Source organism: Felis catus, chromosome A1, assembly GCF_018350175.1.
Source record: "Felis catus isolate Fca126 chromosome A1, F.catus_Fca126_mat1.0, whole genome shotgun sequence".
Classification (NCBI taxonomy): domain Eukaryota; kingdom Metazoa; phylum Chordata; class Mammalia; order Carnivora; family Felidae; genus Felis; species Felis catus.
The window spans coordinates 177,808,429-177,835,634 of record NC_058368.1 but is presented as its reverse complement, the minus strand read 5'-3'; the positions used below and the strand labels follow the sequence as shown (position 1 = coordinate 177,835,634).

General features: G+C 39.0%; 1 protein-coding gene across 9 annotated transcripts in view; it reads left to right on the top strand.

The window, feature by feature from the left end:
* RANBP17 (RAN binding protein 17) overlaps positions 1–27,206 on the top strand; it is a 334,560-nt gene that overhangs the window by 267,550 nt on the left and 39,804 nt on the right. For 5 of the 9 annotated variants that reach the window (XM_045035636.1, XM_045035616.1, XM_045035623.1 and 2 more), the window contains 4 exons: positions 6,517–6,636; positions 9,280–9,362; positions 21,955–22,169; positions 24,948–25,086. In XM_045035636.1, coding sequence (XP_044891571.1) covers positions 6,517–6,636; positions 9,280–9,362; positions 21,955–22,169; positions 24,948–25,086 — 557 coding nt within the window. The remainder of the gene's footprint in view (positions 1–6,516; positions 6,637–9,279; positions 9,363–21,954; positions 22,170–24,947; positions 25,087–27,206) is intronic. The other 4 variants (XM_045035620.1, XM_045035634.1, XM_023259663.2 and 1 more) reach the window with 2 other exon arrangements.

The following is a 27,206-nucleotide window of genomic DNA, read 5'->3' as shown; positions in this document are numbered from 1 at the left end:
CACTACAAAAGAAACTTCTTGAAAGCAATCTTTCACCACGGATCCCCAGTTAGGCCAAAAATATAGCTAACAGGGGATCTGGGCATGGTTTAGGGAGAACTCTATGCATTAAAAAAAAACTTTTCTAACATTAATTGAATACCGACTTACATTTTTAGTTACTATTAAAACCTACTTCATCAGATATATGTGTTCATAGAAAGGTTAGAGGTAAGTGTTTTCCATGTCATTGAAGAACCATGTATGTCTTTATATCAGCATACCAAGTACATGTACAGAGGCTGTAGGTTTTAACACAGCAAGTCCTACAGTTGTTTTAACTGTGAAGAATAAACTGAGATTGCATATTACTTTTTTATTTATCTAAAAACAAACAGAAGCTTATAACGTGAAAACTTTCATTTATTTGAAAAAAAAATTGTAGAAGCCTAGTTTTGGCACTCTGGAATGGATGGTGATCTTGACAGCAAGCTGCAACTCTAGGATGTCCATCAGTTAACGTTTCCTGTGTCCCTCCTCAGCTGTCCCAACCAAGAGTCAAGTCCAGAACCTCTCCCCTCAGTGTCAAAGAATATAAATATCTGCCATAATCGATACCGCCTAAAATTCATAGAACATATTTAAGTCTTTAGTTAAGTCTGTTTTCCATGTATTTCCTCACTAAGCTCCTTCTTTTTGGCACCTGTCTGAAGTGAAACTTTTGTCCAGCAGATGGCAGACAATAGCAAATGGAAGGCCTTGGGACTTCATGTTTTGTTTTGAACTGGAAACTATTGTCTCCTCCATGTGACCATAGATGTTGGTGTTATTAGGGTCAGTGGCAGAGGGCGAAGTGTCAGTTATGCAGGGAGCTGTGTTAGATTGCCAAACAGGATGGCTTGGTACCGGCTTTGCTTATAATAATTGAGTTTCAGTAGCAAATCAGCTTCCTTGGGAAAAGGCCAAAGGCTTTTCATAATTGTATTGACAACAAAATGAATATGATAAATGGTGTTCATTCAGTTGAGACAAGATTTATAGTTTTCCTTTGGGCAAGGGATGAAGAGCAAATATTTATAATAATAGTAAAATTTGTTTAAAAGTTACATTATTTGATCATTCAAAAAGCTTTATTAAAATATTTTGAAATACTTTAAGCAGTTTCAGGTGATAAAGTACAGATTCTTTTCAAAGTATTCTAATAATGTAAAAATGAATAAGGATATGATAAAAAAAAAACATGGATATGAAAGTCATTTATTCTTCCTGAAATATTGATATGTCAAACCGTCAGTGATGATTCCTACATTACTGCCAGGGAAAGTTTATTTTTGCCTTTTATCAACATAAATGTGTGTTCTTTAATTTGTTATACAGTCCTTAGCATGCAGAAGAAATGTCCTACAAGAGCACATGCCATCTTAAAGTCAAAATGCATTTTATTTATGGTGATTATTTGATAAAGTGCTATTTTAGTGGTTAGCTCTTTAATTCAAAAACATTTCTGTAAACACTGACTGCATTAACTGCTACACGAACTGCATTGCTTATCACTGTCCTTCCAAAACTAAATTGCCTGAAACTACATAGCAAACAAGTTGATAAATTGTTCTACTCCTGGAGAATTGAAGAATCCCTAATACACTTCTTTGCCCATATAGTGAGAACACAATATAAAAGCACCTTACCTTGTAGCGCATTTAGTCACCTTGTTTAGAGTCTTCCCAGATCATGCTTAGACTGAAGTATCAAAAATCCAGGCAGCAATTGGGGGCGAGAAAAAAAGGAATGCGTATGATGCTATTTCCTTCTGCTCAGTCCTTTCACTTATCATAATCTGATCTCTGAATCCACTGTTTTTCAGTCAGGTAATTGAAATACTGAATATGCATCAACACATTATACAAAGACAAGTCAAGACCATATGTAGATGTGTAGAAGAGCACAGACTTGAAAACAAAACAGTCTTGGATTCCAGTCCTGGTTTTGCCACTTAACCTGAAGCTCAAAAAACAAACACAAAAACCTGTGGGCTCTTGGATAAGTTACTTAATGTATCAGAATCACAGTTTTCTCTTCCACAAAACAGAGCTAACCATACCTGTCTAACAAGTATAGCATAAGAAATGAGTGAATGGACATATATAACGGCCTAATCCAATGTCTGGCACAAAGTGGATACTCCACTAACTGTTGTTAGTGCTTTTCTCTAATATGAAATGAGACAAAGGAATCCCATTTGCTCACTTATTCAGCAAATTTGGCTAAGGACTGTGCTAGGTTTCATGAGGGATGTAGATTACTTAGACTCAAATCTTACCCCAAAATGAGCTTCTAATTAAATAGAACCTGCTAGATACATACAAAAATGACTGTAATAAAATATAGAAGGTGATAAGTGCCATAACAACAGATACAAATAGAGTGATTGCATTTAGCTGGGGAATCAGGAAGGTTTCTGTGAAAGTACAGATATTTCTCTGGATCTTACCAAATGCATAGGATTAGAGTATTGGAACTCTGAAATAAGAGGTTTTCGGTTGGCCTAAGCACAGGGTTTGGAAGGGGGTAGTGGAGAAGATGTTTTGTTGTAGATACCACTTATTTTGTGCTTGGAAATGCAGGTTGTCTGGGACCCTTGAATATCAGGCTAAGGAATTTAGACCCTATCCCATAGATAGCATGGAGCAGTTGTTGTGACTGCCTAACCAAATCAGAATTGTACCTCAAGAAGAAAGTAATTGGCATTATGTTGGACAGACTGAAATAGGGAAGAAAGTAAACCTGAAAAAAAAAATCACTGTTCGGCAAGCACACAGTGCTGTGTGCTAGGCCTGAGGAATGAGTAAAAGGATTGCTTCTCACAAGAACGAATAAAATGGATCACTCTTTAGAAGGTCACCATCTCATAGATATGACATACAACTAATGAACAGTCAATGGGTTGTCACAAAGATGGCATGCAAAAGACCATATGAACACGTAAGAGGAAGAGATTGGCTTTGGGGCAAAAAACAAAACAAAACAAAACAAAAAAACGTCGGCTTCCCAGGGAAGTGAAAGTTGGGCGAGGTGTTGAAAAATAGACATTTGCTAGACAGGAGAGAAAGACTTCCAACAGCATTTGCTTTTGTGAAAAAAAAAAAAAACACACCTGTTTCACATTCATGGAGTACCTTTAAAATAATCTCTGAACTGGCCGGCTGTTTCTGTTCTGGAACCACATCCTCATACCCCTATCTCTGAACGGTTTTAACAAAAACTCTTTTGTTGCCTTCTAGGATGTTACTGTGCTTTCCCTACTGTGAGATCCCAGAGGGAAAGAATTATGTGTTTTCCCATTTCTGTTTCCTTGGGGTCCAGTCATACTGACTGCTGGTTGTGTGGATGGATGGGTGGTCATCGTCAAGAAGGAAACCTCATGCTTTTCATTTTTTTTATATTTGGCATCTGATAAGGCTATGTCATATTATTAACACTTCTGATCTTCCATTCATCTGATGTAGACGTTAGGAATTCATCGAGAAGGTTGGGTGAAAGCGGTTAGGTCTGTGCCTCTTCTACCTAAGGGCTCCCTCCCACTGTCTTCCTTCTTTCCATAAATAGGCAGTCCTCACAGGCCACTAGAAAATTAAACTCGTAGAGTGGGTTCTGATTCTCACCCTGTAATCTGAGTCTGGCACTCTCACTCTGAAGCCCTTTTAACCTCTCAGCTTGGTAGACCTCTACTCTGCTTCCCAGTAATCACTCATTTTCTCTGTGGCAGTCACCTCTGTCAGAAGCATATTAGAATTGGCACTACTCTCATTCCACACAGAAAAGGGAGCATCCCCTCATGTCCCGCGGCTTTCTCCCGTAGCGAATGCAGTGTGCTCTGAAAAATATGATGGTTCTAATGCCTGTAGAATGCCTTGCAAAGGAGCTTGTGTGTGCTTCTCATCCTCTTGGATTCTGAGATTTGGGTCTTGTCACTTTCCTGGCTAGCCTTCCAGATGCTTTCCCACTAAAGATCACTGAGTCTGTGCTCAGGAGGTCTCCTGGTGGAATATTTTCTCACCTGTGCTTCTCTGGCATTGCTTTTGGTACTCAGAGAATCTCTGTTATGTGTCAGCCATGCAGACTTGAGAATGAATTCCCTAAGAATAAAAGCCTTGTCTTATCTCTGGATCCCCGGCCCCTAGCACAGTAAATACCACATAGTGTCTATGATCTATCAAAAATAGCAGATTTTCTGCTACATAGAAAAAACAGTAAGTTATCTGACAATAGCCAAAACAGAGTTAATAATTAAGTTCATTGATTTCAGTTTTTTCATTTTTATCCAACTGAAACCTTATATATACACACACACTTCCTTCTTATCTCCCTTCTCCGCTTCATTTCTCTTTGTAGTACTCTCTTAACATATTATGTATGTCTTTTGTTTATTTTCTGTCTTTTCCTATTAGAATATAAAGTCCATGAGGACAGGACTTTTTTAATGTTTGGCTCACTGGTGGCTCCAGAGAGTCTAAAACAATGAATAGACAGTTACAGAATAGGACTTCAGTAAATACGTCTTAGGTAAATTCTTTGTGTGTGTGTGTGTGTGTGTGTGTGTGTGTGTGTACACACACACACACACACACAAATGCAAAGCCTTAACAAAGGGAGACAAAAGTATTGCTTTGTGAACTTTTGGGAGCTTGTGGTTCTTAAAGAATTGGAAGGCTTATTTTCGTTGAAAGTTACATGAATTATTTCCTGAAGCTTCAAAGTGAAATGCACAGTTAAAAAGGAAGAAATAGGCAGTTCTAATCAAATATGCTCTACCTGATTTTTAGGTTGACAGGTTGACAGCAACAAATATTTATCGAAATCTACTTTGTGCCAGGTCCATGCATACAAGTGCCTAGGTCCTGCCCTCAAAAAGTATTTAATAGGAGAGATCGAGTAGTTAGAAGGCACTGGCACACAGTACCACAGCTAGACAAAGGAAACACACCTAACCAAGTCTTGGGGGACGGGAAGGCCAGGGAGGCTTCTTGGACTAGTTGGCATCTATATTGAAATCTGAAGGACAGATAGCAATAGCAGGGGCATGATAGGGAAGCACAGTCTTTGCCCTTTAGAAACTCACTAATTGGGCAGGCAGATAACAAAAGCAATCAATCTTAATATAAGTTTGTTGTAAGAGATACGGGGTCAGAGTGCTCATTGAACGTAGATGAGGAAGAGATGGATTCCTTTTGACAAAACAAAGTTTCACCATCCCAGGGGAAGCGCAACTTGAACTAGGTGTTGAAAGACAGGAATGAGTTAGGCAGAAGAAGCCACGTGTAGAGGAATGGAGACAAGAGAGTTGGCAACCATGGATTTGCAGGGAATTGAGAGTGGCTGAACCGTGGATGGGGCAGGAATACTGAAAGAGGAGTCTGAAGGTCCACAAGGACCATATCTTAAAGGGCCTTGTAAGCCATCCTAAAGAATTTGAAATGTATTCTAAAGAGCAAGGAAGAAAATTGTGGTCTTTTCCACCATGGAGATCTCTACCCATACACACAGGAAAGGAACACCACTAAGTAATTCAGTTCTTTCAGCACTTTCATCTGAAACAAAAAGACAAGTATACTGGAAAACATCAGAAACAGAGAAACTTAGAAAATAGGAAAAGAAGAAATGAAGGAGTAGAATAGCAAGGTGTTTTGTGTGTGTGTGTGCTGCAGCTTAAGCTTTAATTTTATATTTATGTGTCCATTTAGCAAGGAGGAGGCCCCAGTTAAGGGTTAAAGGACCAGTGGAGGTGAGTCAGAGTTTTCTAGGTTCTGGTGGTCTCAGCCGTTGACTTATCAGAGGCATACACTTCTTACTATTGAGGAAGATGTTTGAGAATTTCTCCTTGGGTATACATAGGACTACCTTTTAGCTGACCCTGAGTAGATTAAAAGTTACGCAAAGCTTTTCTTCAAGCTAACATCTCCAGTATTCCTTGGAGCTACAGTGGGACCAAGCAGAGCAAATCAGCAACTTAAAAAAACGAAAAGAGATAATTTCTAAGCTGGAAGATAGATAGATAGATAGATAGATAGATAGATAGATAGATAGATAGATAGATAGATAGGGATTATTATTACTATTTCCCTCTCCTTCTATGTATTTTTAAATTTTCACAAGAAATGACACTTTTTCTTAAGTTGTTTGATGCCCAAGAAACTGATATTAACAATTCAACTATGTTTTTATCCTCATTAAATTTATTTCCTTTCCTACAGTATGCAGCACATTTCTTTAAATGTGTTACTTATATGATACTTTAAAAGTGTCTTTTGTTTATAGAGTATACCAAGAACAAAAGAATATAATGTATGGGATATGTTACAAATCAGAGCACATCATTTTACAATCCCCAGCAAACATACAGCTGTGCAGGTTAGGGAGCAATTTATAAAATTTCCATTGCTTAGTAAACATAGAAGAAATGTGGATTCTCTTTTTGCTTTTGAGGTGCCACTAATTTTCAGGAACAATATTTCTTTTGACCCTTAAGTTCTTTAACAGGCTTTATAAAAGGTACCCAACGTATCTTCCCATTCTTCAGAGGACTATCGAACGGTGGTATGGAGAGCCAGCATGCACAACTCCCATTCTGAAACTTATGGCAGAACTGATGCAAAACAGGTAAGAAGTGCAATGGGGGAGAAAAAAAATCTGCTATCTAGGGGCGCCTGGGTGGCGCAGTCGGTTAAGCGTCCGACTTCAGCCAGGTCACGATCTCGCGGTCCGTGAGTTCGAGCCCCGCGTCGGGCTCTGGGCTGATGGCTCAGAGCCTGGAGCCTGTTTCCGATTCTGTGTCTCCCTCTCTCTCTGCCCCTCCCCCGTTCATGCTCTGTCTCTCTCTGTCCCAAAAATAAATAAATGTTGAAAAAAAAAATCTGCTATCTGGCAGCAGTCTCTAGAGGTCAGATTTTCCTGTTTGGTATGTATATAGTCAAGGCTTAGCAAGAACTCAGGACCCAGAATTTTTAAGATAACTGGTGAAAGCAGTAGAATTAGAGACATAAGGTTGAGACCTTTTGGAAAAAGAATATAGTATATTTAGGTGTATAAGGGGACTAAGGGAACTGGAAAAAAATTGGAAGGTACCGCCACCGTTATTTAAAATATTCAAAGGCAAATGGAGGAAGGGCTCCTGTTTTAACTGTTTCAGTGCTTAACTGCAATTCCATGTAATTTGAGAGCAGGGAAGTTTAGAGGTCTCTGAGTTGAGATGGTTCCTTCTTCAAGAAGGGAACTGAGTCCCAGAGCAGTTCATGGACACATAGTTTGTCTCAGGAGCCCCAGGGATTGTCCCTGCTTTGACAACTAAGTTATCTTTTTCCTCTTTGCCAAGATGCATGTATGTGGATGATTTATGCATTCAAAATTTTCGTTTAAATAGCAACTACAGTAAACAGGGGTGTATAGATCTTTTCAAATTAGTGTTTTCATTTGGGGGTGGAGGGGAAGTACCCAGTAGTGGAACTACTGGGTCATATGGTAGTTCCATTTTTAAGTTTTTAAGGACCCTCCATGCTGCTTTCTGCAGTGGCTGCACCGATTTGCATTCCCACCAACAGTGTGTTGGGGCTCCTTTTTCTCCACATTCATTAAAAAAATTTTAAGAGTGAAAAATAAACAGCAACTACAACTTCTTAAAGATTGCCCAGTTGACCTTATAATTTGCACAGACCAGCAGAGATTGAAATACTCTGCGTGTAAATATCAACAAAGATGTAGCTAGCGGACAAAAGCTGCAAGAAGGTCATTGGTTTTACCTCTTTAAAATATGTCATTGTGAACATGGCTTAGCACCAAATTACCTGTCACTTAGCCATCGTGTTTCCTCAGTTCCTCTTGTAAACTATGTGTTGGAAGGGAGATATCCACACAGGGAAGGAGGATGGACTGTAGCTGTAACTTTATCTCTGGCGCTAGGTTTTTCACAGTAATAATTTAAAATTTATTAAATAAGAGGTGGAAAAAGACCTGGCAAATGAAGAAATGTATTATTCTTTTAAAAGCCGTTTTTTAAAACCATTCTCCTATGTACCTTAGATACTGTAGGAAGGGTGGCTATGTTTGTGTTTGATTAAATTATGGTTTTTCAACCAGATAATTGATATTATATATTACTGATATAGCATTTAATACTAAGGGGGAAAGTTACTGCATTGTATATTGTAGAGTATTTTACACCTGCCATAAGCAAATGATTCGTATCTATCTAACACAATTGTCCTTAGGAGTACCTAGTGAAAATCTGTAATCTCAGAAAATATGTTATCTTGTGTGTATTTCTCTAGAATCTAATGTGAAGTATGTATGTGCGTTTCTCTTTAGTCAATAATTGTATGCCAGCAATCAAAAGTTCACAATCTTTCTAGTAAGTTAGAACTGCACCTTATTCTGAAGCATTCTGAGAAAGCATGAAGACGCAACAATTCATCATTCCTGGCAAAAGGACTTTAGCAAGTGTCTTTGCTTTTTTGGTATTGCTTTGCTATGACCTATCTGCATATTTTTAGCTAGTCCTTTAAAAAGCACGCCATTATTTCTTGAAAGCACAGAGACCAGGCATATCAGAGCCAACTGAAACCAAACTGATGTTAAAAAGCAAGTATTATGTCAGGATGGCATATGTCAATCCTTTATCCTGTTCCTACTGTTCCCCTACCTGTCAGAAACCAGGGAAGCAGAATCATTCTTATTTAGAACTCCTAGGATTTGTTTCTCTTTATTTGAGCCATGTGCAATGGAAACTCTAGTCTGAATGTAATTTCCTGTATTTGAAATATGCTTGAAGTATCAGATGATTAATTATACATATGAGCAGTATTAAAAAATACCTAGATCTCCTATCTGTCACTTTAGAATTTGTTTTAAAAATGTTTATCGGGCACGACAGGAGATCACAAACGTAAACCTCTATACAGGTATTTATATAAACTTACAGATACACACCCTGGGGTATTTTATTAGTATCTATCAGCCACTTTGCATGAAAAGAGAAGAGAGTAAGAAGTCTACGATTTGGGATGTCAGGATATTTTTTTGACAGATACAACTGAAATCTTTGAATCAGTCAGTGAATGAAATTAACTCTTCCTAACTGTCCTAGTATCTTTTACATATTTTATCGACACTTGTTTAATGGAGTGGCATTTTTTAAAAGGGATCATTATACTGCTGCTACTTCTAATAAATGAAAATGCTAGGCACTTTAAATCTACATTTGGTTTCTTTATCTACACGTATAGTCTGGTTTTTTGCTGTATTTCTTAGATCCCAGCGTTTGAATTTTGACGTATCATCTCCTAATGGAATTCTTCTCTTCAGAGAAGCTAGTAAAATGATTTGCACTTATGGTGAGTATCTTTTTCCATATTTGTCTCTGCAATATAACTTTATCTCTTTGGGGGAAAGAAAGATGTTAGTTATTTTGTTCTTTTGAACCTTCCTATCTGTATGAATTTGTGAAGTAGGTAATAGTGCAGAAAGCCAGGTAGCTATCATATTGGCATCGGGAGAAGTAAGTAAGCAGCGTGCCTTTGACTACAAATCATGCCTGACCAACTTGATGAATTTCTTTTGGATAAAATTGCAGTGTCAGTAGGCAAAGGGAATACAACTAGATAGAATATTGAAAAGTTGTAGCGTATTCAAAATTGCGAAAAGTTACATCAGGGAATTTGCTATCATGGATCAAGGAATGCTTAGACCAATATGTCACCAGCACTGAATTTTGGAAAAATATCCTGCTAAAGGGCAGTAAACATTTTATTACAGGGAACTTTTGGGCATTGCACTCTTAGAATCAGAGTTCTATGGTAAAGATAGCCCTATTCAATTATTGTCACAAAATTTGTTTCGCAGTTAGAATCGAGCCTTAGAACTACCATAAACCGTAATACTTGCCAATTCTGACAGCTTCATCAATGAAATTCTCAACTCACTGAGACCTTTATGTATCCTGGGGATGGGGGTAGGATGGGTAAGAATCCTGTTCCAGTTTGCCGTGCACTGGCTGGCCTCTGCACAGTACTCTTCTTGAGAGATGGTTTCCTGTGTCCTCTTATTCTCTGTTTTCTTTTTTGCCTGTCGGTTCTTGCTTTTCCAAATCAGTAGCCAACTCTGAGTACATTCAGTCTCAAAAATTGCCCATGATTATCGTATTTCTTTTTGAGAGCCTTCCAACAGATTTTACAAAATTTTGCAAAGCCTCTTTAAGACCGTGTGTATTTGTGCATATCTGTAGGAACAACCACTAGAAATGTATTACTTCTTTAAAAGTAAAAGCCTATTTAAAAACAAAAAAAAGGGGGGGCGCCTGGGTGGTGCAGTCGGTTAAGCGTCCGACTTCAACCAGGTCACGATCTCGCGGTCCGTGAGTTCGAGCCCCGCGTCGGGCTCTGGGCTGATGGCTCAGAGCCTGAAGCCTGTTTCCGATTCTGTGTCTCCCTCTCTCTCTGCCCCTCCCCCGTTCGTGCTCTGTCTCTCTCTGTCCCAAAAATAAATAAACGTTGAAAAAAAAATTTTTTTTAAACAAAAAAAAAAGAAAAACAATTGTTTTAAATTGTTTTCACTTTCAAAACCCATTCTGGGACAGGAAGCTGTGTGCCTTGTAGGCCTCTGTTAAAAATGCATAGTTTTAATTGTGCGTTTGATTTTTAGAGTTTCAGATTCTAAGTGTGTGAAAACTACAGGAAGCACCTATTTGAGTCCGTAAACTTGCACTCTCCTATGTTCATCTGTAGCAACAACTACATTGTCACCATTTTTGATCTGTTGAAAGTAGACACATTAGAATCATACAAAGTAGAAATGTTTTGCCTCTTAATGGTAAAAATGAACCCCTTTTCAAATATTCTCAATGCAGTTTGCTTTACTTCCAGTGTATATCTAGTTCCTTCCATTGTCTTAGCATACAAAAATAACATGTCTAGACCATTTTCTAAAATGGTATCTTAGAGAAAGCATAGTTTTTGGAGATTAAAAGATCTGAGTACCAATCGTAGTACCAGCCCTTATCAACTCCATGACCCTCAGCCAAGACACTGTGTTTCTTTGTGCCTAGTTTTCTCACACACAAAATTAGGAATATTGACTCCCTACTGACCTACTTAGAATTCGAGATGGTTAGGTGAGCTACTCCAGGTAAAGGGCTTGGCACAGGGTATGACATGGAATAGACATTTAACCAACACGTGTCTCCTTAATCCAGAGCCATTCTCTTACACTCATAGAACCAGCCTTCTTTGGACAGGGGTTCACTGACCACATCACTTTTTTGTTCAGCTCCTGCTTGGACCACGCTGTCCTGCTTCCTTCTGCCTGTAATAAGTGCTTAGCTTCCATTTACTCACTTTATTTTTTTAATGTTTACTTATTTTTGAGAGGGAGCCAGAGCATGAGCAGGGGAGGGGCAGAGAGAGAGAAGGATACAGAGAATCCAAAGCGGATTGCAGGCTCCGAGCTGTCAGCACAGAGCCCAACGTAGGGCTCGAACTCACAAACCACAAGATCGTGACCTGAGCCAAAGTCGGACACTCAACTGACTGAGCTACCCAGGCGCCCCCTATTTCCTCACTTTTTAAAAGAAAATAATATTTCTCCTATGAAACAATGTATGTACATATAAGAATTTCTTAGTAGTCGATAGAGCTTTAACTCTACACATGTTAGATTTCTGTTACCAATCACAGTTGTATTTTCCTTCTGCTTTTTCTCACTCCAGTTTCTTTCACTGTGTGTAATTTTTCCTTTGGGACTTACTCACTATTGCAGTAGGACCGATCAGAGCAGTGATTTCTCTGCCAGTGTTACTGGACCCCTAGAGCAGAATGTATGTCCAGCCAAGTGACACCAAAAAGAATCTCAGAACAATGCCAAATCTGTAGGCTTCAAAAGCTACCTAGTCCTCTGTCCAGTTGTTTGACATAAGCAAAGAAAGGCATTGTAACAAAAGCTGAGGAAGTTAACTAAGTGAGGATCACATTGGAGGAAGAAGAAGAGGAGGAGACAGAGGTAGAGGAAGGGAAGGAAGACAAGAAACAAGATGAAGAAAAGAGAAAAGAAGAAAAGGAGTAAAGAGGGAAAAAGAAAAACCTTCAAAGCATTCTTGAGAAGGAAAGCTAGTAAGCTTTCTTACTCTAAAGAGAAACTAAGGGATTAAAGTAAGGTATTGCACCTTGGCTCGAAATAATAATAAGGTAGCTTTTATTTTTTAATCAGCTATTATGTGGCTATTCCTATACTAGACCATTTATCATACATTAGCCTATCAGATCCTCGAGGTAGCAGTGTTATCGGCCACTCACTACTCATTTGGCCTTGGCTAAGTTGCTTAGCCTTTCTTGCTTCAGTTTCTTGTTAAACAGAGAAAAGAACACCTACTTCATAAGGTGGTTATGAGGATTCAGTTCAGTTGTTCATAGAAAGCTCTTAGACCAGTTAGCTTCTGTGATCACTATTATGAAGAAATTGAAGCTCATAGAGATTAAGAAACTTGCCAAATATTGCATAGCTAGTAAGTCGCTGAATTGGAATTTCATTCAAAGTCTATATAACTTCAAACGATAGTCTCTCCATATTCCTTATTGCCACTTGGGAGCTGCCACAGGAAGATTGTCCTTGAATATTTATGATGAAGCACTGTTCTTTAACGTATGGTGATTTCTGTCCTAAAACTTAAGGGAAATCAAAGGCTCAGTGGCAAAATGTCCTTCAACTTTGTCAGCAGTGACTTGGACACGTGCACTTTGCATAGAATAATAGAAACATGTTTATCACCCTTCCCTGATTCCCGTGCTGTCCCCCCCCCCCCATCAGCCAAACTGATTTGATCTGTCTTCACCCTCTGTAATGCCTTGTTGCCCCTTCTTTTACCTCTGGAGTCTTTAATATGCTCATGGAGGGTGATCATGTGGTCTGCCATCCAGGAGGTTGGAAGGTGAGGGAAAGAGTGGGAGGGCACAGAAGAGCAGCAGTGTTTATTTTTTTGGTAAGCCAAGCAGAAGGGAAGGGAAGCCCTTGGAAGAAAGAGGCCAGAACATTCTGCGATCCCTTCTGTTCCCATCCCTCGCTGGGTTTCTTCTCTGCTCACCTCTCATGGGCAGTATTTGGGTAGTCAGTGGTCAGGGCCATGTAGAGTGGGGAGGACTCTTTCCCACATGCACTGATTTGTTGCATATTTTGTGGAACACCTCTACCTCGCTGCTCAGTGAGACTGGCAGAAAAATAATACTTTTGATATGCTGTTTTATTTATCTACATTCTGTCATGATATACTTTGATGTAAGTTTTTAATTTTGCTTCAGCTCTCAGCTGCTCTCGCCGTTACAGCTCAGGGTCAGCAATGAGGTTAGCCACAGTAGCACAAAACAATTTCCTGTTTGTACAGCCCAGGTAACATTTGGATGAGGATTAAATTTTACCACATTTTCTACTAGCCCAAGCCTATTATTTCTAATGAGTTTTAAATTGCTTCAAGAACGTGTATTTCAAAACTTAGTGCTGTGATCCATTCAGCCTGAGCAACTTAATAAAGGAAATTTTTTTCTTGAATTTTTGGTTAAAATGTTGCATGCAGTGTAATAAATGTTATTACTTTGGAAACCTACTTCTCAGTTTTAAGAACTGGATGTTTTTTATGCTCAATTTCCATTTGTCTAATCTTTTCTTCCTTTAGCCCCTGGGTCCTGGTATCTTTAGTGACATCTATTGGTTGAAGAGTGCACAGAAGGGAGATATCGTGATAATTTTCATAAGACTAGGCAAAACAGAACTGCTTTTATTCCCTCTTTGGATACCTGATTTAAGAAAGTTCAGTGGGTGAAAATCTAAACTTTAAAAATGGATGGAACAGCCATGAGTATTCACTATATGTAAGAATTTACATCAGGGCTCTTTAAAGCAGTATGTGCTCCAGGTGCATTTAAGGTATGACTTAATCACATGCTTAAATTGGATTGGTAAAGCAATGTACAAGCCACTGTTATTTATCGTGACCTAGAAAACAGACCATGGTTTTCTAACTGGCTTTTGCAGAGCCCTGGAGATCTGAAAAGGACCATAGTGGGCCTCCAGATAGCAGGGAGGAGGACACCCTACTGCCACTTTGACCAGAACCACCCTGCTGTATAGTTGCACCAGATTTGTTTGTAAAAGCGAATCACTTTTTTGACCACTTGTGGGGTTTTTTGTAAAAGAGCTTGAAAATTACTGGCATGTGCTATTAGAAGCATTGTGAGAACGAAGGATTATGATTATATATTTATGTTTGATTACCAAAGAAAAGCTGAAGAACGCATTGGTCCTGAGATAACTAAAGTCTTAATAAATGTCTCCAGGAAATAACAGTTCTGGAAAACAAACTATCCAGGAACCATGTACGTGGCCTTAGATCTTACTGGAAACTTGGATGGGGACATAGAGTGTCAAAGTAGTATTAAAGTAAAGCTCATGATAGAATGACCGACACCTTGAGGATACCAGCACCAGGATCAGGTGGCTTACAAAAGCAAGACCTTGAGGAACGTGTTCCACAGTAGATCCACACATACCAGACCCCCTTTTGCAAACAAGCAAATAATACTACATAAGCTATTAAATAAGGAAGAGTGATGTCCAACCAGTCGCTTAGGGTTCAGTGGATTCTTTCATCCATGCAGCTAACAGTTACTGAGCATTTACTATGTGTCTGTTATTGTGAGAGTTACAATGGATAGGATAAGAAATAAGACGCACAAAAAAGAATCTTACTGATTCTTCTCTTGAGGAACTTGAGTTCTTCAGGGGATTCAGTCAAGTAAATGAAGACTTATGATGCACTGCGCTCACTTTTATACTTGAGAAGCATACAGAGTGCTATGGTAGCCCAGAAGTTTCTAACTCAAACTGAGGAGTCAAACAAGGAAGAACTTTTTTTTAAGTTTATTTATTTTAAGAGAGAGAGAGAGAGAGAGAGAGAGAGAGAGAGAGAGAGCGCATGGGCAGGGGAGGGGCAGAGAAAGAGAGTGAATCCAATGCAGGCTCCTCACTGTCAGCATGGAGCCTGATACAGAGCTCAAACTCACCAACCACGAGATCATGACCTGAGCCGAAACCAAGAGTCAATTGCTTTACCAACTGAGCCACCCAGGCATCCCAAGGGACAATTTTTTAAAGGAATAGAATAGGGCCCAGAAGTTTGAAGAGGGCATTTCAAGCAGACAGTAGCTGCTTTTACAAAATTATATAAATATAAAAAGTAGCATGGTCTGTTAGCAAACTGCAGAATTTCAGAATTGCTATAGAGAATAGAAAGTGAAAATCCTGATTATCTCATCATTCAAAGATAACCGTCATTATCAGTTTAGTGTGTGCTTTAAGTGATTTTTAAGTTTATTTATTTAAGTAATCTCTACACCCAACGTAAGGCTTGAACTCAAAACCTCAAGATCAAGAGTCGTATGCTCTCTCGAATGAGCCAGCCAGGTGCCCTTACCATATCTTTTTAAATAGCTGCAAAGTATTACATTTTGTGGTCATATTATAATTTATTTAATCATTCACCTTTTGATAAATGTAATTTTTTTATACACATATAATTTTTCACCGTTACATACTTTGTTTCAGTAAGCAACTTTGACATGCAGTTTCATGAGCTTCATTTGTTCAACAAATGTACCCTGGGAACAGCAGGCACTGTTATTGACTCTTTGGATACATCAGTGAGCAAAACTGAAAAAGGCATTATTTAGCATGTTAATAACTGGAATTTTAAAAAAAGAAAGAGAAATTCAGGAGAAGGAACAATAGAAGTACTAGGGATTGGGAAAGGTGTTGTAGTAACTTAAGTAAAGGTGACATTTGAGCAAAGACTTGCAGTAAATGAGGGAGTTAGTCATGTGAATATCTCTGGGCAGAGTATTCCAGGCTGAGAGAATACCAAGTTTTAGGGTCCTGAGGCACCAGTGTATCTGGCATGTCTGCAGAGCAGCAAAGAGATTAGTAGCTGGAGCAAAGTAAACAAAAGGGAAAGTTATAACAAGAGCAATGTCATGTAGTGTCATTCTTGTAGACAGTAATCAGGACTTTAGCTCAAGTGAAATAGAGGGACTTTAGAACGTTTTGAGCAGATGAATAACATTTGCTACTGGCTTTGACCAAGGTGATAGTGGGAGTGGTGAGAAATAGTTCGATTCTGGATATACTTTGAAGGTAAAGCAAATCAGATTTCTTGATGGATTGGAAATATGGCATGAGAGAAATAATGTAGTCAAGGAATTTTGGCATGAACAACTGGAAGGATGAAGTCACCATTAACTGAGATGCATGTGAAAGGGATCAAAAGTTCCATTTTGGTCCTGTTCAGTTTGAGATGTTAATTAGATATCCCAGTAGCAATATTGAATATAGACTTGGCTATCTGAGTCTGAGGTTTGGAAGTTAGGTCTGATCTAGAGAAAAAATGTGGAAGTCATTGACTCTTAGATGGTATTTAAAGCTGTAAAACCAAGGTAAGATCCCCTAGGTGATGGGTGAATATGCATCTAGAAGACTTAGGTTTGAGTCCTGGGGCACTTCAGTGTCAGGGGTAAAGGAGAAGAGGAGCAACCAGCAAAAGAGAGTGAGAAGGAGCAAGAACTGAAGAGAAGATTGGGGTATGTGCCTTGGAAGACAAGGAAGAAGAGGTAGTTAACTGTGTCAAAAGCTGGCAGTGAATCAAGTAAGATAAGGACTAAGAGTTAACCATTACATTTAGCAACAAGGTGGTCATTGGGAACCTTGAAAAGAGCGTTCTCAGTGGAGTGGGCATAAAAGAGAATGAGAGGAGGAGTGCCTGCATGGCTCAGTCAGTTACGTGTCCTACTCTTGATTTCGGTTCAGATCATGATCTCATGGTTCGTGGATTCAAGCCCCACATTGGACTCACACAGAGCCTTCTTGGGATTCTCTGTCTCCCTCTCTCTGCTTCTCACCCACTCACTCTCGCTCTCTCCCTTTCTCTCTCTCAAAATAAATATTTTTTTAAAAAAGAGAAAGAATGAAAGGAGACGAAGACAATGAAAACAGTTTTTTGGAAGAGTTTTATTACAAAGGGGAGTACTATCTAGCAGAGAGGTAGGGCCAAGAGAAGGTGTTTTTTGTTTTTTGTTTTAAAATGGAAGATCTAATAGCATAGCCTGTATTTCAATGAGTTGATCTAATAGGAAAACAAGATTGCATAGGAGGAAAAGGAGAAATTTATTGGTGCTTTGTCCTTAAGCACATAAGAGGAGATGGCATGTGTTGAACATATTGGAGGGTTGGCTTTTACAGGAGACAGTGTAACTGCAGATGCTGGTAGATAGGTAGATATTGTAATGAACTTTTAGAATTAGAATATGTGTCCAGAAGTGGATTTACACATTTTTTATATTTTTAATAAATATGACCAAATTGCCCTCTAGAATGATTACACTAATTTATGTTCCCAACAACTTGCTTATTTTCCTGCCCCCTCATCAACACTGCATTGTTTAATCTCTTTCAATCTGAAACGGAAATACTATATTCCTTTCCACTCTTCATAGCTTCAATTCTGTCCCAAACCATTTATGTCCAGGGGCCTTGAAAGACAGAGTAGGTTGAGTGACCTAAAGTAAAGGAATGTCGGCAAGCTTATGGTTCTCTTCCCATAACTGTTCTGATGATGAATGAAGACATTCAACCTATAGAGCTGTCAGCTAAATATCACCTTAAAATTTTAGAGATTAAGAGGGAAAAAGAAAACGTAAATCAATGTAAGGGATTGCTTTATAAGCCAGGAAATAACATTGTTCGTACTAACGGTTCTTCCTAGTACAAGATACTACTATAGTATTTTATCCCCTCAGCGTTCTTTTTTTTTTTTTTTCAACGTTTATTTATTTTTGGGACAGAGAGAGACAGAGCATGAAAGGGGGAGGGGCAGAGAGAGAGAGGGAGACACAGAATCGGAAACAGGCTTCAGGCTCTGAGCCATCAGCCCAGAGCCTGACGTGGGGCTCGAACCCACGGACCGCGAGATCGTGACCTGGCTGAAGTCGGACGCTTAACCGACTGCGCCACCCAGGCGCCCCTCAGCGTTCTTTTTTTAAGTATTCTTCTGAGGACACAGAAAACAGGTAGACTGTAGAGCAAAGAACCACACTGTGACCCCATACAGCCAATTCTCTATTGAAGGAACAGAGGGAAGATGTTCCAAGACATAGCATTGACCTTACTTTGAATCGCATATTAGAAGGAAGTGTATTATGCTACACAGCCAGCTTCAGCTCCCCCTCTTTTCCCGGCCATAGCCCCCCATGTGTGAACTTACAGGCTACTAGACTTGAGAAAGAAATGAACCCACAGGAGTATGCATTGTCATATTTACATTTACTGAGCGAGCGCTGTGCCAGTTACTATGGTAAGCGCTTTACATATGCTGTCTCCTTTACTCCACATAAGAGCCTTGTGTGTTTTACGTACTTTAATTATCCTTATTTTATAAATGAGGAAACTGACTTACAGAGATTAACAATCTGCTCAGACACCGAGGTAGTAAGGAAAGAGGTAGGCTTCAACCCCAATCAGTATGAGTCAGAAGCCCACCCGGTTCATTACTCCCTTATGCACTGTATTTCTGTCTTCTGTTAGAATACTGTCTTTTATATAGTTCTCCACCGGAGACCTGTGAAAGAAGATCACTCTTCTTTGGGTGTAGGAAGCCTCTTTTGAAAGAGACATTATAGAGTCAGTCACTCAGAGAAGAGGTGGGGTCTCAGAAGGAAGAAGAGTTAAAAAAAAAAAAGACCTGAAAGCAGATCTCAGGTAAACAGAAGTGGAGATTTTGCGTTTTTTAATGTATATCCTTCTCTGAATCTAGATCTTGAGGATTGTCCAGAAGGGTACTTCTGAGTGCTGGAAGCTAACCCCAAAACAAAAACAAAAAGGTTTCTCCAAAAGGGACAGAGAATAGAGGTTAAGAAAAGAGAACCCAAGCAATTAATATAAGCAAATGATAAGCTGAATTACCAGTATCTGGAGTCCTCTGTGCTTATTTTTCAGGGTTTTTTTCCCCGTATCATTTAGTGAGATTTCCTGCTGCAGCATGCACAGGAGTAAGAATGGCAGTGCTGTGGCACCTGTGCCTCCCACTGGAAGTTCCCCCCACTATTGCCCTCGGCCAGGTTATCCATCAATTCCCAGCATTCTTGTCCGGAGCCCCAGAGGAGCCTCCACACCCCTCTCTCCCAGGCCTAACGTTAAGAATGTACGGTATCTCATTCCCCTGCCCCCAATTGTGGCATTTTAAGCTTTTTTTTGGGAGGGGGGTGCAATCCAATTTCAGTAAGTACTGTTCAGTGACACATACTGAATAAAGCTGAGTCGGAGTGAGTAAATGACTTGGCCAAGCCTTCTCTTCCAGAGTCTTTCATAGCCACCACGGAATGCTGAGGTACCTGAGCACAGTGAGGTACAACTTTCTATTTCAAAAGTATTACTCGTTCTCCTTTTCAAAGGTCACAAGGCTACACTAATTAACTTGTTTAATTAAAATAAATTAACACAGATGTGTCTGACACAGGCCAAAAGACATGTATTTTAGGTTGCAACTTCAACACAGAGATGAAAGTTGTGATTCTAAATAAGTAATCCTTCTTGATGATAGGTTATCCAATCTTTAAATCAAAATTTTTGTACCATCACCGTTCTTGGTCTGCCCATTCCATCTTTGCTGTAGAATATAAGACCTTTACTTCTCCCATAAGGACATGAGCATAAAAAGACCCCAAAAGATGATCCAGTTTTCTCCCGTTGACCTGGGCCTTTCCAAGAAACCCAAAATGTGTAGTCCACACATAACCCCCAGATTATGGGGAAAGCAGTGCTTTCCTTTTCTGAGGACAGAGAGGACAGGGGAATGTCTACCTTGGTTTATACTGAATTTGAGGCAAAGGTAAAAAGGCAGTGGTTGAGAACTGTCTTCTCCTGCAGCATCCTGCTTTTGTGGACCTCCATACCTGTGCGCATAATCTACCTAGCACACACTCTTCCCCCTCCAAGTCTTCCTGGAAAACCGGGCTTGATCCTTGAGAAATAGCCTGTTCTGTGAAGCCTTTCCCCACTGACCTCCTGGCCAAGCAGAGTCAGTCTCTTCTTCTGTTCCCCTAACATTTTAACCCAATCTCTCTGTGTTTGTCACATTGTATGAAATCATTGATTTATAAATCTATTTCTCCCACCAGACTGAACTTCTTCAGAATAGAGATTTTATTTCCTTTGTTTATCCCAGCACCTCACACATAATAGCTGTTAAGTAAATGCTGTCATATTAAGTTGAATCTTTATGGAACTTACTCTCTAAATTAGGATGAGGTCATGAGAGAGGGTACGGGATTTGGTGTGGAGTAAATTCCAGGGTCTGTCTCACCCCTCTTACAGTACACACGTGGTTACTGTAATATACATATCAGTCAGGATTCAAACAGGGAAAAACAAGCACTATGACACTGACAGAACAGGGAACTTGTTTTATGAATCAGACTTTGTACAGTCTTGGGCAAAGATGGGAAAATAGGTCAAAGGGGGGAATTGAAAATTCAGAAGAAAAACCACTAATCAGCCCTCCTGAAACAATGGCCTGGGTGGACAAGTTGGAGCTTGCAGGGAATTCTAGCAGCTGGAAGTGTCTCTTCCAGCTGCTAGAATGGAACCATGAAAGGATGTGGGGTCAGAGGGAACTGGTGTAGGGTAGAAGTCAATGGAAAGCGGCTGCCTTTGCATAGCTGCCAGCCTGGAAGTCTGCTGCAGAGTAGTTGGTGATGGGCTTGGAGTCATTCGTCAGCAGGACTGGTGGTTCTAGACACAGAGGAGGAAAGAACACGGACAAACTGAAACCCAGCGGCATTTCTACTGTTTTTTCTCACTCTGGTCACAGTGACCTTCACAAAAGCGTGGCTGCTACTTCACTTCCACCTTACAAATCTCACACAAATTTCTCTCTTGCCCAATTCTAGCCCACAACCATAAAGGGAAATGCATTCTGGGAAAGTTAGTTCTTGTGTAGCCAAATTGGCACAGTACAAAGCCACAACAATGCACCTCTACATTTTGTAAGTTGAGTTTAGTTTCAATTTTAGCAGTACTCACTTAAATAGGAAAACACAGAGCTAAGAAACATGTAGGACTTTATAGTTTTTTAAAAGGCATTCTTGGTATTGCCTAAAAACATGCCTTACTAGCACACATTTCAGAAACGAATTGTTGGTTATAAATGCTAACCAGTATTAAAATTTTTAAGGTGATTATATAAACATTTCTTTATCTGTTGATGGACAACATAGAATTTAAGTACAGTTTTAAAAATCATCTCTTGAGATCTTCTGAAAAATGACGGAAGGAAAAAGGAAGTAACATTTGTTATGCACTGTGCCGAGGATTTCTTGTGCGTCTTATTTCATTTAATTCATATACCAAACCTGCGAGGCTCCTAAAAGTGAAGTAACTCAAGATCAAATTCATGTAAAACTGCTGGAACTTCATCCCAGAATTTAGCGTAACTTATATCTCAGCCTAGGCTTTTTCTCTTGACTTAGTTGGTTGTTTACTCCTACGTTTCTAATGTCTTGTTGAAGAGGAGATAACACATATATTAAAATATGTAAAGTGAACTAATCTTAAGAGTGCAACTCAATGAATTTTTCCATATCTACCTGCATATTCGTATAATCACCACCTAGATAAAAACATAAAACTTTGCCAGTACGCTTGATTGGTTTTCCTTGGGCCGTTTGTGCTTCCCAGGTAAACTGCCTTAAATATTTGCATTTTTCGTTACACGGATGGTGTAATTTTTGGAACAATGCTAGGAGGAGGTGAACATTAGCGGTGAAGTGAAAATGTTAAATAATGTGCCTTGAATTACATCTACTTATATCACTTTCTCTGTCTGCTTTTACCCTAAAACAGGTAATCAGATCCTGTCCCTTGGGAGCCTCTCAAAAGATCAGATTTATCCAATGAAACTCAAGGGCATCTCCATCTGCTATTCAGCTCTGAAATCTGCCTTGTGTGGAAATTATGTCAGCTTTGGCGTCTTCAAGTTGTATGGGGACAACCATTTTGACAATGTACTCCAGGCCTTTGTCAAAATGCTGCTGTCAGTGTCCCACAGTGACTTGCTAGTAAGCAATCGTGCATCACGGGAGTCTTTGTGTGAAATGTGAAGTAACACCACCACAGGCTTGGAATGGTTACAGTGAAGCCCAGGGAGTTAGAATAGCACCAGAACATTGTTATGTTTTAGGACAGCATCTTGATTTAACTCGCAGAATTTGAACAACTATAGTGGCTGTGTTTCTATAATTAAATGTGCAGTTTTGAAAACTGCAGCTACCACCGTCTGATGGATCGGTCCTCCAGAGTGCTCCAGGTTCTGCATCTAGAGAAAATGTCATCAGCAATTTCAACTGATTGCTTACAACTATACTCATAATTCAAAACAGGTCTGTCTCTTGGAGCAGAAATGTAGGATCGGCTGCAGGATCTTCTCCTTCCTTCTTCCTTCCTCCTCCTATGCCCTCTACTTCCCCTACTGTTTGGCTTTCCTTTGCATGAAAATTCTGGTGTGGCGGAAGGAGTGCTGAAATCAAAGTTGAGCGTGCGGGTGCATAGTCTCAACTCTGCCACTCACTAGTCATTTACCTTGAATAAATCACCTTCTCTATTTCTCCAGGCTTTAATTTCCTCACCTTTAAAATGAGTAAATTAAACAAAGTGATCTCCAGGTCCCTTTTCAACTCTACCGTCTAGTTTCTATGATCTATGTCAGTGGTTTTCAAACTTTGAGGCCCATCAGAATCACCTAGGGTGCTTGTTGGAAATTTAAATTTCCAGGCTCCTCCACTGAGCTGTGTCGTTATCACACTTTTTTTTTTAAACACCTCTGCACAAAAGCTAATATATGCCCAATGTGGCTGCAGTAATTACTTCAATAACAGCCAAATTCATGCTCAGGTGTAGTTCAGGCTTTACCATCTGCTAAGATCTAGGGGGCCTTTGGTCAGCCTGAGTCATCCTGAACAAGAATGGACTAGTGGCACCTTCTTCCACCGTTCTAAGCCTTTATGGAACCACATCTCCAGCTAAAGTGGTTAAGCCTCAGTAGTAGAACAGAATGCTCATTGAAGGCTGCCTGTGTGACAGAAATTACAGACTAGAAATTTGACTCAGATCAACCATGCGTTAACAGACACCTCACTGAGAAGACACTTCACTATAGTTGAGGTCCACCAAAAAAACTGATTGTAGCTCCAGGAATTTCTCTCATCTTTTTTCTAACAGGCAATCAAATCTCTAATTCACTAATTCTCAAAATTGAGGATGCATAGGATTCCCTTTATGTATGTAAAATGCATGTTTTAGGACCTCATTCCAGAGCTTTTCATTTAGTGAGTCTGGAGTGGGGATCAGGAAACTGCATTTTTAGCAAGCACCCCATGTGATCTCATGGAGGTGGCCTTAATCTCACGTTAATAAATACTGCTCTGGTTTATTTCTCTTATGAGTGTTGTGCTTCTTTGGTATTGGCTTGAGTTTCATTTGAAGTTTTCCAGGGATCTTTCTCATACACTTACCTTTTGCTCGTAGTATATAGCAAATATTAAGCCATTGACCAAATTATGATTTAATTAGGTGGTCAGGCACTCTGTAAGTACAACAGACCATGATGCCAAATCCTATTATAACAGCAAAAGCTTTGTGTTAAAAAAAAAAAAAAAAAGGGCTGCCTTACCACTAGTAATAACTGTTCAGAGTTACAATATCTCCATCCAGAAAATAATTGTCTTTTTTTTTTTTCAATTTAAATTTCAGTTAACATGAAGTGCAGTATTGGTTTCAGGAGTAGAATTCAGTGATTCATCACTTACATACAACAGCCAGTGCTCATCACTACAAGTGCCCTCCTTAATACCCATCACCCATTTAACCCATCCCCCCCACCCACCTCCCTCCATCAACCCTCAGTTTTTTCTCTCTTGTGGTTTGTTTCCCTCCCTTGTCTTTTTCCTCCACTTCCCATAGATTTATCTGCTTTGTTTCTTAAATTCCACATATGAGTGAAATCCTATGGTATTTGTCTTTCTCTGATGGACTTATTTCACTTAGCATGATACATTCTAGCTCCATCTACGCCGTTGCAGTTGGCAAGCTCTTATTCTTTTTGATGACTGAATAATATTCCAGTGTGTGTGTGTGTGTCTACATACCACATCTTTATCCATTCATCAGTCAGTGGACATTTGGGCTCTCTCCATAGTTTTGCTATTGTTGATAATGCTTCTATAAACATTGAAGTACATGTACCCCTTCCAATCTGTATCTTTGTATCCTTTGGGTAAATACCGTATAGTGCAATTGCTGGATCGTAGGGTAACTCTATTTTTAGTTGTTTTTTTTAATATAAAATTTATTGTTAAATTAGTTTCCATACAACACCTAGTGTTCATCCCAACGGGTGCCCTCCTCAGTGCCCATCACCCACTTTCCCCTCCCTCCCACCCCCCATCAACCCTCAGTTTATTCTCAATTTTTAAGATATCTAATGGTTTGGCTCCCTCCCTCTCTAACTTTTTTTTTTTTTGAGGAAGAATTCAGTCTTCTAAATTCCATACTACAGAATTTTATTTGCATTTAAGTGTTATCCATGTAAGGTAAAATTGAGGATACTTTCTGTGCTGTGTCTTCAAATTAGGATTTCTAGAGATCAAGAGATTCCTATTAGAACCCCCTTAAATACCAAATTGAGAATCATGTGTTTGTCATTTGTTCCATGTATTTATTTTATATATTTATATTTAGGTAGGTTTATATTTTCTAATATTATAAATGGCAGTTTCCACTAGACCTTAACATGTCTTTTGCTTCCCAGTGGCTTGACACTTGGTATCTCTGTGTTTTAGCAATATCGGAAACTGAGCCAGTCTTATTATCCACTCCTGGAGTGTCTCACCCAGGACCACATGAGCTTCATCACCAACTTAGAGCCTCCTGTACTGCTGTATGTTCTCACATCTATCTCCGAGGGACTCACTACTCTTGGTAAGTATTGTGGAGAACATGATTTCCAGAGGAAAAACTTGATTGTGGTCTCTTAATGTATGTGCTTACTAAGATGATCATCCTACAGATAGGAAAAAATTATGTACCCAAACTAAGAGATTATTCCATAATTATTGCTTGCAAGTGAGAAAATGCCTTTTTGTATTTTGATGTACAGCTTAATTTTTAATACGCTTAAAGGTATAATTTATACACATTGATTTTAAGTGAACAGTTAGTTGTTCAGTGACTATAACAAATATATATACACAGTCATGAACCATCACAACTGAGATATGGAACATTTTCTTCACCACAGAAAGCGCTCTAGTGCCCCCTTCTAATCAGTCCCTTCCCCCTCACCCCAGCCCCAAGGGACCACTGTCTACTTTCTTTCACTATAGTTTACCTTTTCCAGAATTTCATCTAAGTGGAATCCTGTGATGTATATACCTTTCTCTTTCGTTTAGCATAACGCCTTTGAGATTCTTCCATGCTGTTTTGAAAGTCAGTTTATTCCTTTCTGTTGCTGAGTATTATTCCATTGTGTGGAATACTACAACTTATCTATTTATATATTCACCAGCTGATGGACTTTTGAGTTGTTTCCATTACTTGGTTGTTTTGTACAATGCTACTGTGAATGTACAAGTCTTTCTGTGGACAGGTAGTATTTCTCTTGGGGAAATAGCTAGGAGTGGGATTTTTGAGTTGTATGCTAAGTGTATTTTTAACATTATAAAAAAATTGTGACACTGTTTCCCAAAATGACTGTACCATTCTGCTCTCCCAGCAACGTTTGAGGGTTCCAGTTTCCCAGTAACCTCCCTAACACTTGGTATTGTCAGTCTTTTTAATCTTAGCCATCCTAGTGGGAGTTAAGAGGAATCTCATGATGTTTTTAATATTTCTTTCACTGCTGAATAGTGATTTGAACATCTTTTCATGCTTATGGGCCATTCACGTATCTTCTTAGTGAAGTATTTGTTTGAATCCTTTACCCATTTTTTTAAACTGGGTTATTTATCTTGTAAACATTTATTAAATATTCTGGATGCAGATCCTTTATCAGATATGTGTTTTGAAAATATTTTTTCAGGCTTGGCTTGTATTTTTATTTTCTAACAGTCTCATCTTATAAGAGCAAAGTTTTTTTAATCTTGAGGCAGTCCAATTTACTTATTTTTTCTCTTATGGTTCATGTCTTTTGGGTCCTATCCTAAGAAATCTTTGCTTAACCCAAGGCCAGACAGGTGGTTTTTATGTTTTCTTCAGAAGTTTTATAGTTTTTGATCTTATGTTTGGGTCTGTGAACCATTTCAACTAAACTTTTTGTATATAATATTATGTATGAGACAAAAGCTGTTTTTTAGCATACAGTTATTCAATTGTTCTAGCACCTTTTGTTGAAGAATGTTCTTTCCTTATTGAATTACTTTGTGCCAATTCTATACTGTTCTGATTCTTAACTTCTGTCCTTTCTGGTACATCTTGAAATCAGAGAGTATAGCCCTCTAATTTTGTTTTTCTCTATTTTTTTTTAATCTTTATTTATATTGAGAGAGAGAGAGAGAGAGAGAGAGAGCGAGAGCGAGAGCGAGCGAGCACGGGAGAGAGAGAGCCAAAGAGAAAATCACAAGTAGGCACTCGGCTGTCAGTGCAGAGCCTGACATGGGACTAAATCCCACAAATTGTGAGATCATGACCTAAACTGAAATAAAGAGTCAGACACTTAACTGACTGAGCCACCCAGGTGCCTCTGTTTTTCTCTTTTAAAGTGGTCTTGACTATTCTGGGTCCTTTGTCTTTTTATATACACCTTAGTGTCAATTTGTCAGTTTCTCGTTAGAAAAAATAAATGAGTAGAGGAATTTTCGTGGGGATTGCGTTGAATCTCTAGCCCAATTTGGGGGCAGTTAACATATTAGCAATATTGAACTTTCAATTCCTGAAAATGGCATATCTGTCCATTTATTTAGGTCTTCCTTAATTTTTCTCAACAGCATTTTTGTAGCTTTAAATGTATGACTCTTGTACTTATTTTGTTATAACTACGTATTTTATATTTTTATGCTATTGTACATGGTATTGAATTTTAATTACCCATTGTTTTTGGCTAC